The sequence below is a fragment of the Notamacropus eugenii genome, chromosome 7, assembly GCF_028372415.1.
Source record: "Notamacropus eugenii isolate mMacEug1 chromosome 7, mMacEug1.pri_v2, whole genome shotgun sequence".
NCBI lineage: Eukaryota > Metazoa > Chordata > Mammalia > Diprotodontia > Macropodidae > Notamacropus > Notamacropus eugenii.
Genome location: NC_092878.1, coordinates 13,866,079 through 13,884,026, shown reverse-complemented (window position 1 = coordinate 13,884,026; position 17,948 = coordinate 13,866,079). Strand labels below are relative to the sequence as shown.

Sequence of the window (17,948 nt, the reverse complement as noted above, 5' to 3'; positions counted from 1 at the left end):
AAAAGTGAGACTGTATCCTTGTGTCTCTTACAGAGGGGCCTCTTCCGTTGTGAGGGAGCAGTAAGCTGTGTGGAGCCAAGACCTGGGCCTATGTCCACCCTGCAGCTGGCTGTGGGAGATGCCCAGGGCCACGTGTACTTTCTTTCATGGGAGTAAGATGGTTGGACAGAGACCATCATCTGGAGACACAGTGTGAAGATGCCATAAATGCCGTCTTGTCAATATATTTATTATACAAAAATAACAGCAAAATCACAAGTTCTGTATTGTCTGATCTGTCACTGGTGAGCTAATCTGAAGAGGGCAGAGAACAAAGGACCTTCTCCCTCACCAGAGCTGGGTGAAGTTGAATCGAATTTTTAGCAGGTATCGCATACGAACCTGGCTCGGGTCGTAGACAATGAATTCATTGTAATTGAGGGTATAGCCCTGTGAGTTCAGAACTCCTGTATCGCTTGCTGGTCCTAGGGGTACTGTGGTTCCATTCCTGTCAAAAGAGAGAAGATAGAAAGGCTTTGTTAAAACCTGTCTGGTCCAAGAATAGAAAGAATAGTGGTCAAGATAACTGTGAATACTTACAGAGTAACATGATGGGAGGGACTGGGAGCCATCTTGCCCATTCCCTTGGTGCTGTGTTTGCCCTGCAGCAGTCCCGCTGCTTCAGGATTGGCCTCCAGCAACTCATTACATTCACCCAGAGCTACCTGCAAAAGAAAATGTCCAGGATGGTGATAACGTCTGGGAAGGACTTTAGCAGAATCACTGTCATCAATTCTCTTATTAACACAGTCAAAGTGGAAGTGAGTAGCCTGAGGTCACAGAGCTGATAATTTGCAGGCCTACAACTTGCACCCTGACCTTCTGACTCCCAGTAAATCACCATGCTTGTCTCTGAGAAGGAAGACTATTGGCATCTGCCTCATTCCAGCAGAAAAGCGATGGCGCCAAGAGTCTTTATTTTCATCCTCTCCTCCCACCCTGAGAAGGAGGACTGATAGAAAGTGAGCCCCTTTCCTCACCTCTGATAGCAGCAACAGCCCAACATCCTTCAGGCGTGAGGCAAAGCAGTAGTTGGCGCTCTTGGAGGACATGTCAGCAAAGTATATTCCTTTTCCAAACTGCAAATGACAGATATACACCTAGGTCAGCAGCTGAGCACGTAGAAGAAAAGATGTAGCTGATTATACCACTAAGCCTAGATTTTAAACATCTTGAACAAAAGATGAGCTCATTTCCTGGGGTTAGAGCTTTCGCTATGTTTTCCCACAGCTTTGGTTGAGTAGACATGAGGGGAGTGGAGCCTTTGGCTTTCTAAGGACTAGGAAAAAACCCCCAGGTACTTTTTGCTTTGTTTGAGGAGTTAGAAGCTTTGATAAAAAGTCTTTAGAAGTTAAAGTCTTATAAGAAAATCTTCAGATATTAAAGGGGTTCAAAATATCTAGATTCCACATTCTATTTTCCTAAGAAACCACTGTGAAGTTTGCTTGGGAATCTATGGGGAGATGAAAGACACTTCAGTTTATATCAGTCCCAGACATCACAGACACAATTTCCATGACCACTGAAGGGACTTGAGGCCTAACTAAATGTATCAGTCAGACTAGAGCTATGTGGAACCTCGGGAATTGTCACCAGAACAGAAGAGTTCCACTTTAAAGACATCAGACAGGTCATGCCTACTTCTCGTTCCACCTGAGGGCTCCAACCTTACTTACCATGTAGCCTGTGATAGGAGCTTCAGGTGGGGCAATGCGAAGCCCATGGCTCAGGATCCCCACCCAGTTAGCCAATCGAGAACCATGCCATAGCAGCATCCTAAAGGAGAGCCATTAGTGTCAACCTGTATCTTTGGTGTTTCCCTTCCTTCTAGGCTATGGACAGGACCAAGTCTGTTTCCTTTCCTCCCTCTCTGCAAATCACATGACCATATTCAGTTCTTTAGGAAATTAGCTGGAGATCAGGCAGAAGTTTTTCACACAAAGGCCAGAAATAAACTCAGACCTGTTGGGCAGATCCTTCCTGAAGGCTTCGTTCTCGCCCTCTTTCTCCACTTCAAAGACATCAAGCAAGGTCATAGTGTAGTCATTATGAGTAGGAGCATGGGTAGAATGTAGATACTGCGAGATCACCTGGATGAAGGGATGGAAGAAATGAATGATTTATTAGGCTTGGGATCACTAACCCCATGGACTCCTCGATACATGCAGGCAGAAGTATCTCAGTCTCCAACAGATTTCACAAGCCACTTAGGAAGAGGTCCCATTTAGCTAAAAATCTTACAGTTGGTAAAAATATGGACCCTTTTTGATATGGATTTTAGAACCTAATATCAGCAATAATAGGAAAAGGAAACAGAAGCAATTTCAGTGGGGGAAAGATCTTTTATCACTTTGAATTCATGACAGGAATGGTCCAGGGGGCGAAGGGCACAACGCAGGTTTCTGTAATGCTGGTCCAGTGGGTGTTCTGGGATCTTTAGCTCTGTCTTCACCAGCTTGATAGCAATTTCAATGTCTCCCAGTGCCTAGACATAAGATAAAGCAGTGAGAGATGGATCCTGGGGCTAATAGGGCTAAGGGAAATAGGACATCCATCAACTCACGTATCTCACCTCTAAAAGCTGTATCTTATCTTTCAATTCTTGCTCTGTTCGGATTAGTGGTGGAGTGCGGAGCCTAGGGCCAGAGATAGAAAGAAGCAAACTGTTATGTACTTAATTGTTAGTGTACAGAAGTGTTAGTGGTTCACAAGAAGAATGAGTCAAAGGGCTAAAATAAACCCCATAAAAAAGTGGGCTAAGATACCAGATTACCAGAATAGGATTTCCAGGGATATGAAGAAATAGGTGCTATGAATAAGGGAAGAGTCTTTACAGAAAGGAAGAACTTGCTCATTTTCTAACTAAGGCCTGATTCATAAAGGACTGCAGAATTCCCTTCTACATGGGATGTTTATGGATACTTGATTCGTCTCCTGATAATAGGTTCTCATGGGAGAACGGCTGTGATTCTTTTCAAGTTGTGGAAAATAATAAGGAATAAATCTGTGGGCAGTCAAAGAAAGGGATGTTCCCCTGGTGTTTATAATCTAGGGCCAATTCTTTCTAAAGCTACAAACTCTAATTTAGCTGAAGATTAGAGATGTAATCAAATTCCTAAACAAGAGACTATTTCACAGACTCCCTGCTTCCTGAGTAGATTTGTTTCTCAAGGGCTAAGAGAATGTCAATAAAGTTACTCCTTCTGCTTGGTAAAGTTCTTGGCACTGATGGAGAGAACAGAAGACTGGAGGGATGTTATGATGGTGGTATCCCAGAGGCAACCTTACCCAAAGTCATGTGGGATCCTGGTATAGAACTCATTACATGCTTCCACTAGGGTCCTCCCGTTGTGACCAGCCCGGATACAATCTTCTATCTTCTTAAGTGACTGGTAACCTGCCTTGATTTGTGCCACTGTCAGCTTCCCTGTAGGCCCAGTCAAAGACCAGATTTCCTCAATGAATTTCTGATTTTTCCCTTTAGATCATTTAAAAGAAACTCCAGGCTCCCCCTCCTTATGCTACCTCAAATTCAGTACGACCCAGGGAAGTCCAAACTAGATTCATGGGGGAGAAAGAATATCCCGCTTTGGGGACTGGGGAAAGAAGAAAAGAATTCAATACAGGGTTCATACCCAGTGGGGCTTTTTTGATATCATACTTCATCTCCACCATCATTTCTTCCATGGTCTGAATGTTGCAAATCAACTCTATCAACTCCTGGACTGGAAGCTCCAGCTGAGACTCTACTTTGGGAGGTGAAATGGGAGCAAATGGCCTTTCTTTTGATTCTTCTTCACCCTGAGACAGATTATAGAACCTCTTTGGAAAGGAATATAGAGGTAATTGAGTTCTATCCACTATACCAATCTCTTCTACGAACCCCCCAGGCAGTCTCTGCCCGCACACCTCTCCTGTGGGCAAATTCATTATTTTTAGAGGCTATTTTTAGACATCTTTTATCTTTACAAAGTTCTTTTTTCTTTTTTTGGTCTACACCTGTGATCTCATTAGCATAAGGAATTTCCTCCACCAACGTAGACGGGGAAGTCCTTAGTAAAGAAGTCTTAAAGAACTGCCTGGGGCAGGGAGAGGTCACGTGACCACAAAGAGTTGAGGCTGGACTTCAAGCCAAATCCTCAGGACTGCAAGGCCAGCTCTCTATCCACTGTACCTACTTCTCAAAAAAATTCTTTACATTGAGCCAAATCTGCCTCTCTAATTTCTGCCCATTGCTCCTACCTCTGTACTCTAAAGCAATACAGAGCTATTTCCTTTTCAAATAACAACTTTTTCGAATACTTTGAGATAGTTATCAAGTCCCAAGTCCTCTTTTACAAGCCAAATATCTGTAATTCCTCTGGCTATTTCCAGAGCCTTCACTATCCTGGTCACTATTTTTGGGTCACATTTCCATTTTTCACTGTCCCTCTGCTTAAAAAATAGCCAGAGCTGAACACAATATTCCAGATGGAATCTTACCAATGCACCATTATCTTTCTTATTCTATACCCTGCTCATCCACTAATGTACCCGTAAGCAGCAAATGAAAATTCCCCATGACCTTCAAGGACATGAGATCTGCTCCCTCCTCCTGTCTACCCTGTCTCATTCTCATAGCCCCAACTAACCAGGCTCATCAGTCACAAAAATTGGTGAGTTCTAATCTTCAGGGAATGGTCAATCCTCAGAGGAAAAGGTAGCTCCACCTAAGATGTGCTGACTACAGCAAGGCCATTTTGCTAACTCTCATCCTGACAGTGAGATGGAACAGTTTTTTTCCCAGAGTTAAGGTTAGGGTATACCTGAGTATTAGTTGTATAGTCCATCTGTAGCATATCATACTTCCCAGGAACTTTCTCAAAGCTGCCACGTTCTTCCCAACTATTCTTTGTTTTGTCAAAAAATCTGTGGAGTTCAAAGAAGGGGGAAATATCCCATGGATGAAGCTACAAGGACATTTTCAGCAGTCCTGGTAGGACAAATCTGCCTCCTCACAAGGGATCTTCTCAAAGGCCCATTTACTACACAGAATGCTCTCATACATCACTTTCCCATAAAAGCTGTACTCAGGGATTCTAGAGGGCAAGAAAGAGAGAATTTAGAGGGAAAAACAGAATCCTGGAGTTTTCAATGTATATGTACATGAATCACTAAGCCTAGACACAGAAAAGCCTAGGACAGCCCAAGTAGCTCCCATTTTTCTGTCCTGATAAGCAGGTATTTCTAAGGATACATAATGGGGGGAAGGATGGTGGTGAGGGGGAAGGTGCAGTAAAGACAGTTTCTGATCTCTAGTTAGATATTCTCCGGACATCCTCCCAAAAAATCCAGCCCTGTACCATATACTATACCATATGCTTTGTAGCCTCTTTAGTCAACTTCAGAAGGATTAAGCTGATAATTCCTACTTGACTAACAAGGTAACATCTTAGTTAAAAGAAGAGATGCTTTGGAGAATACTTTCCTACCCACTTGCTAGGCCACTCACTTCTTCTGAAATACTTCCTTGGCTTTGTTGAGGTCCCCAGAACAGGTCACCAAACTGTGCTGTCCAACCTTCCCAACTACAAAGGAAATGCCAGTGAGAATGTCAGTCCTTCAGAAAAACTCAAGCACTGTACGATTGCTTTAAGACAGAGAAAAACATCATTTCTTTATGACTGTTATTCATTGCTAGGCCAAAAGCAGGCCAGTGGTTTAAGGGCAGAGTTTGGGGATATGTTGATTTTCTCAATGCAGATACATATTAAAACTGCCATAAAAGAGAGTGAGACCCAAAACTAACTGCCAAAGAGCTCATAGTTTTGACAGGGTCTTCTTGGATGCTGCAGGATGGAAGTGTCTTCAGAAGAGTACTGCTGCTCTTGGCACATACTTCCACCTCAGGAGCAGGAACTCTATTTCTTTCCTTAAGAAACCCAGACTGATCTTTGCACCACTCCTACCCTTCAGGGTTCCCATATGATCAATTCTAATCCAGAAAAGCCTTCAGTTATTAGCAAATTGTCCTTCCAACTTTTTAAATGTTGAACCCCACCCACACCCCCAAATCCCCTGCTACAGCCATCACCTCGGCCCCATCTCATCCAGACACTGAAGTTCCTCTGTCCATCATCTTCTAGCAGTTGGATGATATAATATTTGTTATTGTTGAACTGGAGATTGGTCTACAATGATTGAGATAAAAAGTGAGCACACAAACATAAGTCAGGTTGCATAGGACATGCACATAAACAAATGACTCTTCTTTGGAAAGAAACATCAATTTTTTCCTGGGAAATGAGCAGTGTGGGAGAGAAAACTTAATTTTATGAGAAAGAGCTGAAGAAGAGGAATGAGAATCAAAAGAAACTGTCATTTTCTCATCGCTTTTAGAAAGCATTCTGCAATTCTAAGGATCAATGAACATCCTTAGGCTCCGAACTTAGCCTCAAGGAACTGGTTCTGGCTTTTTCCATTTTCTCCCACTTTTTCATCCTTCCCCATCCTTAACGCCATTCGAGTCTCCTTATTCTTAATCCATTCTAGTCTCTAGTGATCCTTTTCCCACGGAAAACAACAAATAATTTTACAATGTATTTATTACAAAGAAACAACCTCGCTCAAGCCTAGAGGAGCAGGACTACTCCAGTTCTTGGTTCTAGATGTTTGTTCTTCATTGGTACTGATCACAACCGTGGCTTTGTAGCAATCTGACAAAGGCTAAGAGCAAGATAATGGTAGAAGAAGACAAAGGGCAAGGACCTCTGTCCCTTCAGGTTGGGGTGTAGAGTGGGGGCTACATAGGCCATTCTGGGGAGAATGTGACCATCAAGTAGCATCAGGAGTCGAGGACAGCTGTGGATTGATTGAAGTGAGGGAAAATCCACAAAGTAGAGCTTGATCTTCACATGGAATACTGTTCCCTGCACCGTCTGGTCCAGCACACACTTTCTTTGGTTATGGACACAGACCTTTCTTCCCTTCCCTTCCCAGTCTCCCAAACAGAGTTTAAAAACTCTAGAATTAGAATGGACCTTCTAGTATGCTTCACCCAAAGTCCTCATTCTGAAGATAAAGCATAAAAGAAACTGCCAGTTTCCCAGTGAAAGAAGAAAGAGTGGGCATAAGGCAGCGTAACAGGCTTGTAACTGGAAAGGCTGTTGTCATTGGTGGGACCTCGTAAGTAGATTACCTTTTTTCCCCTCCCCTTAACCACTCCTAAGTAAGAACTATATGTTAACTTGATAAAAGTCAAGGAATTATTTTTGATAAAGTGATTTATTTTGCTCTTCAAGGAAACCTGCTGACAGACAGCTTCAGCTTAAGAAGTCTTGGGAAAGATTTGATTCTAATAGTAGGCAAGGCTAGTATTAGGTTATAGTGAGTCTTGCCAGCCAGTTAATACCTAGTGTAAGGAATCTTGAATTAGAAACATATAAATAATAGGACCCTAACAATTTACAAGAAAGTTATTTTTCAAACAGACTTTTCCTTCTTACCTGGTTCAGCATAACATCATACACATCATCCCCTTCACAGTATACGTGGGCCTAGAAGATGACATGTTAGATATAAGGAGAGCTGGCATTTACCAAAAATACCTATGCGTATATATATAATTTGCGAAAACTTTACATAATCAATCTCATCCCTATAATAATACTTTGAGGGAGGTTCTCAATCACTATCACTGCCCTCATTTTAGAGAGAAGAATGAAGTTCAAAGAAGTTACACAACTTGTTCAATCACGTACAGGCTGGTCACTGTTGAAGGCTGCACTGGAACCCCAAATGCTGGTTTCTTTTCACTCTGTCTACTCTCTCTAACACCAGGATAGACAGGGCCCTGAATAAGACCTCAGGACTTTTCTCATCTCTACTGGGACATGTTCTGACGAGCAAAACTTCAATGAAAATGTGCCAGAAGTGGCCCTGACCAAGGCATTCTTCCCCATTTGCAAACCCCAGAAGCAGGATCTTATATCACAATTTTTTACTACCTCCGCCCCACACCCAGTGGATGCTTCCCCTCCTGTGGAATGGGTTCTTTGGGGACAGGGCACACAATCTGCTGACAAAGGGGAGATAAAGTTGACAGTGCCCCACCATCCTCCAGTCTTGGGAGAGATGAGTCACTAGCACTAAATCCTATTTTAGCAGCAATATCTACCAAAGGTGGAACATTATTTTCTAAAGGAAAGTGGCAAAACAGTTTGATTAAGGATTAGGTCAAGGGTCTCTCACCTTTCCCACCTTAGCTGTACACTCTGGGTCCACTGGAGCTTTGCCCTTCAGTAACAAGGTCTTCACTACTGAGGAGACAGAAACAGCATTGTTTACCATTGGTGCTGGAATCAGAGAAAAATGTAGGGGCTAGCCAGCGCCCTTTTCATATAGTAATCTTTCTATTTCCTGACCAATCCTGTCTGGATAAACTAGGAAAAAGGAGGACAAGACAGAGTCATTTGGGAATACATTTGATTAATGGGCATGACAAGACTGAAAAGGAAACTGAGAAGGAACCCTCTGAGTGAACAGAGAACTAAGAGGGGAAAGAAATCAGTAGAGTGAGATGCTGCAAAGAGGTCAAGAAAGATTGGGAATGAAAAAGACCATTAGATTTGGCAATTAAGAGATCCCTGAAAACTTTGGAGATAGCAGATTTAGCTGAATGATAGGGCCAGTAGCCTTTAGTGCCAATATCTCAGATCACATCTCAAAGTAGCTCAGAAGTTACCCAACAGAACTGAAGGGGCCAATAGAGGCTACTCCCCCAAACTGCCCTTGGTCTTCCCTTCTCTCTCACTTAAAACTAACCTTTCTTCTCTTTGTCCTCGTCATTCCTCTCAGTATCTTCTGCCCCTGGGGCTTCCTTCACTCCTCGAGCTTTCTTGGCTTCAGAAGGGCACTCCACAGATAAAACACTGGATATGTTTCTGGTACTACCTCCATTAGCTTCAGCCAACTCCACAGCCACTAAAGGAAAAAAAAGAGAGAAGCACAACATAAAGAAAAGACAGAATTCTTTATTATATTTGAGCTCTCTTTATTATATTTGAGCTCTCGCTGGGAGTGCGGTGGAGGAAGGAAACAAGGGGAATATTTTAGAAAATATAAAAACAAAAGATATCCATAAAAATGCATTTTAAAAAAGAAAAGGATGAAGGAAATATAAAATATGATCTTTTCTCTAAAAAACAAGTATTTTTCACAGAGTGGGTTGGGCAGTAGAAAAAAAAGCTAAAACTTCAACACATCTGTTACCAACAGTTCCTATGCCCAATACTCTTGACATCACTGTTGTCTCTGAGTATTTTCCTCCTTAAACTACAATACCTGAAGAGCTAATGGCCCCAAGTCATCTGTCAACCAGTGACTGAGCACGAGCTAGAGATCTGAGCTCCTAAAAGTCTCGTTTTTTGTGACTCCTGGTGTGACTCTTTGATCTCTATGAACGGAGACTTACTCTTCACAATGTTCCCCATGCTCCTGTGAAGGAATCATTCCCTATCCTAAAACAATGAACAAGTGTTCTCCTGAGTGTCTCCTTCTCTATCCCCTGTTCTCTTCGGGTTCCATTTCCCAGTATGTCTCAGTACTTCTTTGTACACTGCAGCAGCCCTTGTACAGCTCATTCCCTCTTCCTTATTATAGCCATAAGAATATCACATTGCCTGCTTCCTTCTCCATACATCAATCCCACACTGAATCTCGGGCATTTCTCATTAAACAAATGACCACACATACCTGAAGGCCGACGCTCCATTCTGCGCTGATACCCACTCTTGCAATTGGTCTGTACCATGTTGCCCACATCCAGAGTATAACGTGTTCGGCCAAACATCACATCTATCTTTGATTCCTTGCTTTCTGCTAGAGCTGCCTCCAGAGCCAGGCAAGTTTTAGCGTCATATGGGATCCAGTCATCATTCTCATCACTCTGCCACTGCCAGACAAAATCTAAAGTGTAACGATATCAAAAGGAGGGTTTTGTAGGAATTAGGGTGAGGAAGATAAAAGGTAAGACTCTGAGTTACCCCCTCTACTCTAAAGTATGCATCAGAAAGGTCTCAAAGGAAAGGAGAAGTTGCATTTCTTTCTTTCCAGTTTTATTGGGTCTTTCAAATTTGAGTCAATAAACATTACTTAGGTGCTTTGTCTTTTGCAAGCAACGTGTCACCCAAAGGTCCTGGAAGCCAAAATATCTAATATAGAATCCCAAGAGGCAAATTAGTTCCCTGACTTTCTGTTATAGTCTATGAAGAAAACCCAACAAAAATCCTTTTTAATGACAGTGCCAGGGAATAAGGGTAATATTCATATTACAAAATGTGTTATGACTAGAGAGAGGTACATTTATAGTCATTATGTTGACAACAAATGTGATCTGTATAGAAAACAAGCATATCTATGATAAAATAATTAATAATGGAATTATGGTATCTGTCCCTAAAATGAATACCTCCTGATAAATGAATACACACTTACAGGAGCCCTGCTCCTTGACAGCAACAGCAATCCTCCTCTCGGTCCTTGTCTTTGTGTTCTTCTGGACCATCTTCTTGAAGTCCATCTGAAGCTTCATGTTTCCACCCTCTGATGAGATATTTACCAAAGCATTTCCTTTCCTGAAAGATAACCCCAGTTTGAGACAATCATCCCTACCCAAGTTCCTGAAATCAAAACCTGGTAGCTGCTGTCTATAGACCTCCAGATCATTCCCCTTCATTCATCAACGAGTTCAGTACATGGCTCACAATTTTCCTCTCCTCCACAACTCATGCCCTCATACTACGGGACTTCAAAATACATACATACCCTTCCTCAAATACCCTACCCATTCAGTTCCTCAACCTCACTTCCCATGACCTACTCTTTCACCCCATCTCAGTCACACACAAAGATGGTCATACCCTTGATCTTGCAATCACCCACAAAATATAGTACTTTCATGTTCAAGAATTCCAAAATCCCCTTATCTGACCATAATCTATTGGTTTTCCATTTGTCCCTTTGCCTTCTGTTGCCAATCCAATTCTTTGTCCACACGGTGATCTCTAATTGCTTGACCTTTTCTCCCAGGCCATCTCTCCTGCAGTAGCCACACCCTCGTCTTTTCTCCATCTTGACCTCTTGGAGAACCAGTTCAATTTTACACTGGTCTCTTGAGTCCCTACCTCCCTTATCATATCACCAATTGCAACCTGCCAACCCTCAGTCTTGGATCATTCCTACACCTTCATGTCTTTACATGTGTTGCAAAAGATGGTGGAAAAAAATCATGCAACTGTTCTGACTGGGTTCACTACAAACTCATGTTACACAACCTCAACAGGGCTTTCAATGCTGCTAGACAATTTTACCATACCTCCCTTATCAACTCACTATCCCTCTCTCCACAGCAACTCTTCCAAGTCATTTCATCCCCCCTCAAATTTCCCACAGCGCCCTCTCTCCCCACCGTCTCAGCTGAGATTCCTTGCCTCATATTTTGCAAAAAAGAAAAAAAAAACAACTAAGGCCATCTGCCATGAACTCTCTTTTCCCTCCTTCCTTATTTCATATCACTCATTAGAAAGATAGATACACACACACACACACACACACACACACACACACACACACACACACACCCCTACCTTCTACTATCTCCTCCTTTACCTGTCTCACATGATTACTCCTTACCAAGGCTATCCTCTCTACCTGTACAAGCAATCCCATTCTATCTCCTCCAACAGATTTCCCCGTGTCCTCTCCATTCCATCACTTATCTTCAATCTGTCCCTGCTGGCTCCCTCCCTACTCCCTGCAAAACATGCCTATGTCTCTCCCATCCTCAAAAAACCTTCATTTGATACTTTCATCCCCCTAACTACTGTCCTTTATCCCTTCTACCCTCTGTGACTGAACTCCTTGAAAAGGGTAATACATGCCCCCACTTTCTCTCCTCTCACTCACTTCTTAACTTCCTACAATTTGATTTCCAGTCTTTTTGTTCCACCAAAGCTAATGATGATAAAGCTAATAATTAACTGCCAAACCCAATGGCCTGTTCTCAGTCCTCATTCTTCTCAACTTTTCTGCAGCTTTTGACACTTGATCATTTTCTTCTCCTGGACACTCTCCTCTCTTAAGTTTTCAGAGAGAAAACCTAGTTTTCTTTTGTAGTCCTGTTATCTATTACAGCCTTCATTCTCCACCTCCTCTGCTAGATTCTCATCTAAGTCATATCTTCTAAATAATGGACTGTCATCCAAGTCATAGCCTCTAACTATGGGTGTCCCAAAGTGCTCAATTCTGGGCCCTCTTCTCCCTCTATATTACTACTCCTTCTACAGCTAGTGATCTCATCAGTTCCCATGGATTTTTCTGTGCTGATGACTCTCAGATCTACCTATCCTGCCCCAATCTCTCTGCTGACTTCTAATCTTGCCTTTCTAACTGCCTTTCAGACACCTAGAACTGGATGTCCAGTAGATTATATCTTTCTCCCTAAACCATCCCCCGACCTTCTGTCTTCCCTATTATTGTCCAGGGCAACACCATCCTCAGTTCCTCAGGCTCACAAGTGTCAAGATATTAGAAGACACCCTGTTTTCCAGATGTAAGGCCCAGCAAGCAAGCTGTGCCCTGAGCTTGGTATAACAACAATCCTTTTTGTTCACCCTCTAGATGATCTCGGCCACAGCAAAACCCAAAATCAGGATTTATTCTTTTCATATTATGTGTAATGATTATACTAAATATTTATATTTGTTGGAGCTTCCCTATTTCCCAGGGGATTCTGACCTGAGAGATGGGGCTGCAGCCAAATGTGCTGCAACAGAAAGGGATCAATCATATCTCCTGATATGCTACCAATATATGTGCTTATAACTGCAAAGTGAAGTGAACCAGTGAATACACTTCTATTCCTGCCACATTAATTCTGGTTCTGCACCCCGATGAACAATCACAAGGCTCAACAACCCTAATGACTCAAGACAGTCACAAAACTCCACAATTCTAGTAACTCAGAGACTGTACCCACAGGACCAAAGAATGCCTGTACTGTCCCGAAAATGCCTGCACGAGTGGGCTTGCTGTGGAAACTGTTTACCCAAGACCTAAGAACGACTGTGTTAGAGTCCAGTCCTTTGTGGTTTTCATGCTTAAAAACCATACCCCTGTCATAAGCAAGTAAGCTCTCCTTCTCTGGAAGGTAGACTTTGCTTTCAAGCATCTTCCTCACTCTGAAATTAAACCACTATTTGATTCCTGACTCACCAGACTCTGCCCTGCTTTGTTTAGCTCTGGCCATCCTCAGGTGAGGGACCCGTCCAGTCCTGACTATATTTAAAAATTCTTGTCACAAGCTAGATGTCATCCTTGATTCCTCACTATCTCCAACTCCTCATGTCCAATCAGTTGGTAAAACCTATGGAACAACTCTCAAATATGTCCCTTATTCTCCTCTGATACTGACACCACTCTAGAGCAGAGCTTTATCACCTCACACTTGGAATATTACAATCACCCGGTGGTGGGTCTCCTTCTCTAAAGTCTCCTCACCCTCCCCATCCTCCATTCAGCCCCCAAAGTGACTTTCCTAAAGTCAGGTCCAAACATATCACTGCTCTACTCCAGGATCAAATATAAAATCTTTTGTTTAGAGCTCAAAGCCCTCCATGGCCTGGCCACCCCCCTCCCTTTCCAATCCCCTCCCTTCCTTCACATACTCTGATACCAGCCTCCTGTTCCAGGAAGAAGATAGTCCATCTCTCAGCTCATCTGTCCCCCATGCCTAGAACATTCTTCTTCCTCATCTTCACATACTTGTTTCCCTCTTTTTTTAAAAATCCCACCTTCTATAGGAAGCATTTCCCAACCCCTTTTAATTCTAATGCCTTCCCTCTTTTAATTACTTCCTATTTGTCCAAACCAGGAAACAATCACTTCCATTTGAACTGTCTTAGGAATATTCTGAAGATCACCTGGCAAGATAAGGTACCAGACACTGAGGTTCTTTCATGACGGCAACTGCCAAGCATTCAAATTCTACCGCAGACAGAGCAACTGTAATGGGCTGGCCATATTGCTGAATGCCAAAGGTTCACTTGCCAAAAAGACTATTATATGGAGAATTCATTCAGGGCAAGTCATCACAAGGTGACCAGAAAAAGCGATACAAGGACACTCTCAAGTTCTCTCTTAGGAACACTGGAACTGATTATGTGACACAGGACCATCTAGCATGGTGTGCCCTCATCAGAGAAGGTGCTACATTCTATGAACAAAGCAGAACTGAAGTAGCTCAAAAGAAACTCAAGATTCACAAATTTAGAGAATCCACCCCAAATGTTCACATAGACAATTTGTGCCCAACCTATGGTAGCGCATCCCAAGCTTGTATTGCCCTCATATTGGTCTGATCAGCCACAGCTGGACACACTGTAACTTGACTCTAACATAGTAATGTCCTGTACCGAGCTTGTTTGTACATATTTGTGTGTTTCCTCCATTAGACTATGAGCTCTAGAAGGACAAGAACAGCCTTTTCCTTCTTTTTGTATTCAAGTTTATTAATCCCTAAAGAGGCAAAAATGAAAGACAAACTAAATCCCATGACAGAATCAATTGAAAAGGACTGACAGCAGGGGGAGAAAGGGTATTTGATTTTCCAGTGTAAGAATCAGTAGTTCTCTGACGGGAGAAAAGCCAAGCATAACCTAAAATACAAAAAGTCAAAAATTTGCCACGTGAATCTTATCATTATCTCACAGAACTAATTACTACAGAATATTTCTGAGATGGAGAAAAGAATGGAGTGAACAGGAAACTCATCTATTAACACTTCAGTGACTTTTTCCCTGTATTTTAATAATTCTATTTTAACACTTTCTGTTAATCTGTCTACAGAAATCTATTGTGAATGGCACTCTGTTAAGCCTTGTGCAGAACCCAGTGCCATTGTCCTAATACACTAGCATGAACAGGAAACTCTCTGAGGTCATGGACTAGACGTAGTCAGTGACTTTCTACCACAGAAAGCAGGATAAGACTAATTCAGTGTAAGTGACAACACAAGTCAGAGCATGTCCCTGAAAGGAGTCGATTCTCCTGCTCTTAGGATAGGAAATTATCCCCAGGGAAACTGATCCTTCGGACTAAATCCTTGACTTCAGGTATAGAAAATAAGAGGAAATTCTGAATAAGACTGACCTGAAAGCCTCTGTGATCTCCCTGTCCTGGGCAGAAGAGTGCCAATGCCAGACACCCTCTGAGTCTTCCCATTGCCAACGAAATTCCTGGGCAGATGAGGCTGCCTCCCCCTTTTCAGACTCTGACTCTGGGCACTGACGCTTCACCCTAGCACCTGGAGAGAAAACAGAAATGGAACGTGAACCTCCAATAGGGACGGGGGTTCTGGTGGATCAGAGAGAGTAGGAAAGGGAACCTGAAATACCATGATAGAGATGAGTGCCAGTCCTGGACTGCTACCAAGGACAGTTCCTAGCTGTCTTATGTTCCCCTTGTCTTGCGTACACAGGTGTAACTTCTCTGAGTCTCAGTTTCCTCATCTGTAAGGGGACTGGCCTAGATGGTCACTAAGGTCCAGTTCTAGCGCTGGATACGTAAATGAAGGGGCTGAACTCGATGGCCTTTAAGGTCTCTTCCCTGTCTGGTCAGCTTAAGCCGGGGAGCATTTATGAAATGCTTGCTGTGTACATCCCGGGCAGTGCGAAGCCCTGGGGTAGGGTGGAGACACAACTGCGTTCTAGTTCTGGTTCTAGATGTGTAAGAACACGGGCTGAACTCGATGGTTGCCTTGTTTGAACAGATGGCACTGGGCCATTTCTTGGCCCCGGCCGTTCTTGGGGACTCAGAACAGCGCAGTACACAGCAGGTGCTCAATAAATGCTGGCTGACTTCTCCTACTCCCTGCTCCGAACCGACGATCCGTGAGGGGGACGGAGAAAACACCGAGCCAGGGCTCGCGTCCGCTCTAGCGGGGAGAGCGGGGTAGACCAGCCGGCCCTGCGCCCGCCCGGACCCCTGCCCCCCCGCACCACCCATACCCCGGCAAACAGAAGCCCCTCCCCCCAGACTCTCCAATAACGAGCCCGGAACGCTCCGACCCCCGAGACCGCTCGGCTGGGGGGGGGAGAGGAGCGCTCCCACCGCCCCCTCTCTCCTGAGTCCCGGGCCCCCGAACCTCGGGAGCGGCCGACGCTTCTACCCCTTCCGCCCGAAGGCATAGCGCTCCGACCTAGTCCCGCCGGTCCGGCTTCCTGGAGCGCTCCCTGGCTACGGCGCATGCGCGCGTCCCCGGCGACCGCGCCAGAAAACGGGATTTCCCGCGCTAGGAAAGACTGGCGGCCGCGCTGCCCTCTGACGCAAGCTCTTATTTGCATGCCGTCGAGTATCATGGGATTATTTCACCCTCTGTAAGAAAGAATACCTATTTGATGAGCCTTATATAGCGCCGCTCAGACCGAAAAGCTACGTAGGGCGGAGGGAAGCTCATCGTTGGGGCCACAAGCTGAGTGCGCTACGTCACTCCCCGACCCAGCCCTTGGGAAGGTCTGAGACAAGGGCCATTAGCGGCCCTAGCAGGGCCCCTCCCGCGATCGTGGGGGGGTGAGTTCCCAGAGAATGGGCCCCGGCTCGGGGGTAGACTGGGCAGGAGAAGCCCCTGCGGGCTCCACCCCCCGTGGGTGGCCGGGGCGGATGCCTCCCCCGACCGGGCTTGGAAACGACTCACGGCCGGCGAAGTGAGTGCAATGGCTGAGGTGGGCCACCTGGCGGGGCCCATAACCCAATTCAGACTACTCTCCCACGCCCGTTCTTTTAAGTGAGAGGAAAGCGAGGGTGGGCAGGGAAGGGTTACTTTGTATCCTCAGCGAGGGTAGGGCGGGGAAGGGTTACTTTGTATCCTCAGCACGTAGGACAGTTGGCAGCGCACGGTAGGCGCGTAATAGTTGATTTGGACTTCCCAAAGCAAAGAAGAAGAATGTATGTTGGGCAACACAATTAGGCTGGCTGGTTGGGTGGGAATATGCAAATAGGAATGGTGGGGCAACTTTTACTAACCACAGGGATGCAAAAGTGCTTTTAAAAAATTAATAAGCTGCAACATTTTAGAAAGATTCACATGATAACCAGCTTAGATTTATCTCAGGAGTGCAAGTTTGTTTCAACATAAAGAAGATGAAATATAATGAATAATTTTCATAATATAAACAATAAAAAACAGTATGATTGTTTCAATAGATGCTAAAAAGGATTTTTGACAAAATCTAATCCCAAGAGCTAAAAAGAGAAATTCTATTCGAAAAGACTGCAGAAGCTATAAAATACCTAGAACCACCTATCAATCTAAGTAAAAAACACTCTTTTGCAAACAAATAACTGCAGAAACTTTCATAGTTCATGGGTAGGTTGAACCAATATAATAAAAATTGCAATATTATCAAAATTAATTTACTTATTCAATTCTGAACCAGTTAAACTACCAAAGGACTTTTATAAAGGTAGAAAAAATAGCAAAAGTTATTATGGAGGTCAATAATTTCTGTACTGGTTTAAAAACAGAGAGGTCAATGGGTGGAATAGATTAGGTACAAAACAAACATACAGAAGGAAACAAATGCAGTAGCATGGTTTTGACCAACCCAGATGTCCCCATATCTGGAGGAATTTTTTGGCGTTTTTGCAAAAACTTCCAGGAAAACTGGAAGGTAATCTGGCAGAAATTAAGAATAGATCAAACCGTCACACCATATTCTAAATAAGCTCCAAATGAATACGTGACCTAGATAGACAAGGTCACATCATAAACAAATTAGGGGAACAAGGAAAAAATTATCTTTTAAATCTGGGGATAGGAGGAAAAATTTCAACACTAAGCAACTGCTAAGATGACAGAAAATAGATTATTTTGA

At 43.6% G+C, this 17,948-nt stretch overlaps 2 protein-coding genes across 11 annotated transcripts in view; one reads left to right on the top strand and one right to left on the bottom strand.

Annotated features, from left to right (window-relative positions):
- Window positions 1–262, top strand: part of TEP1 (telomerase associated protein 1) — a 63,371-nt gene extending 63,109 nt beyond the window's left edge. For all 8 annotated transcript variants that reach the window (XM_072623016.1, XM_072623015.1, XM_072623014.1 and 5 more), the window contains one exon: window positions 34–262. In XM_072623016.1, the coding sequence (XP_072479117.1) occupies window positions 34–156 (123 nt within the window). In that variant the 3' untranslated portion in view covers window positions 157–262. The remainder of the gene's footprint in view (window positions 1–33) is intronic.
- On the bottom strand, window positions 209–16,433 carry PARP2 (poly(ADP-ribose) polymerase 2). 3 transcript variants are annotated; one of them, XM_072623030.1, is made up of 19 exons: window positions 16,220–16,433; window positions 15,226–15,379; window positions 10,513–10,652; window positions 9,772–9,984; window positions 8,842–9,000; window positions 8,269–8,336; window positions 7,524–7,574; window positions 6,113–6,209; window positions 5,531–5,606; window positions 4,845–4,947; window positions 3,675–3,840; window positions 3,328–3,466; window positions 2,612–2,675; window positions 2,390–2,524; window positions 2,002–2,129; window positions 1,716–1,815; window positions 1,020–1,118; window positions 580–704; window positions 209–487 (listed from the first exon to the last, which is right to left on the bottom strand). In XM_072623030.1, the coding sequence occupies exons 1-19, from the start codon at window positions 16,431–16,433 to the stop codon at window positions 328–330; spliced, it is 2,391 nt and encodes a 796-aa protein (XP_072479131.1). In that variant the 3' UTR covers window positions 209–327. The 3 variants fall into 3 exon arrangements, with proteins under 3 accessions (XP_072479131.1, XP_072479132.1, XP_072479133.1); XM_072623031.1 differs by having other exon boundaries at window positions 8,269–8,333; XM_072623032.1 differs by having other exon boundaries at window positions 16,274–16,433.
- Between the last annotated feature and the right edge of the window lie 1,515 nt (window positions 16,434–17,948).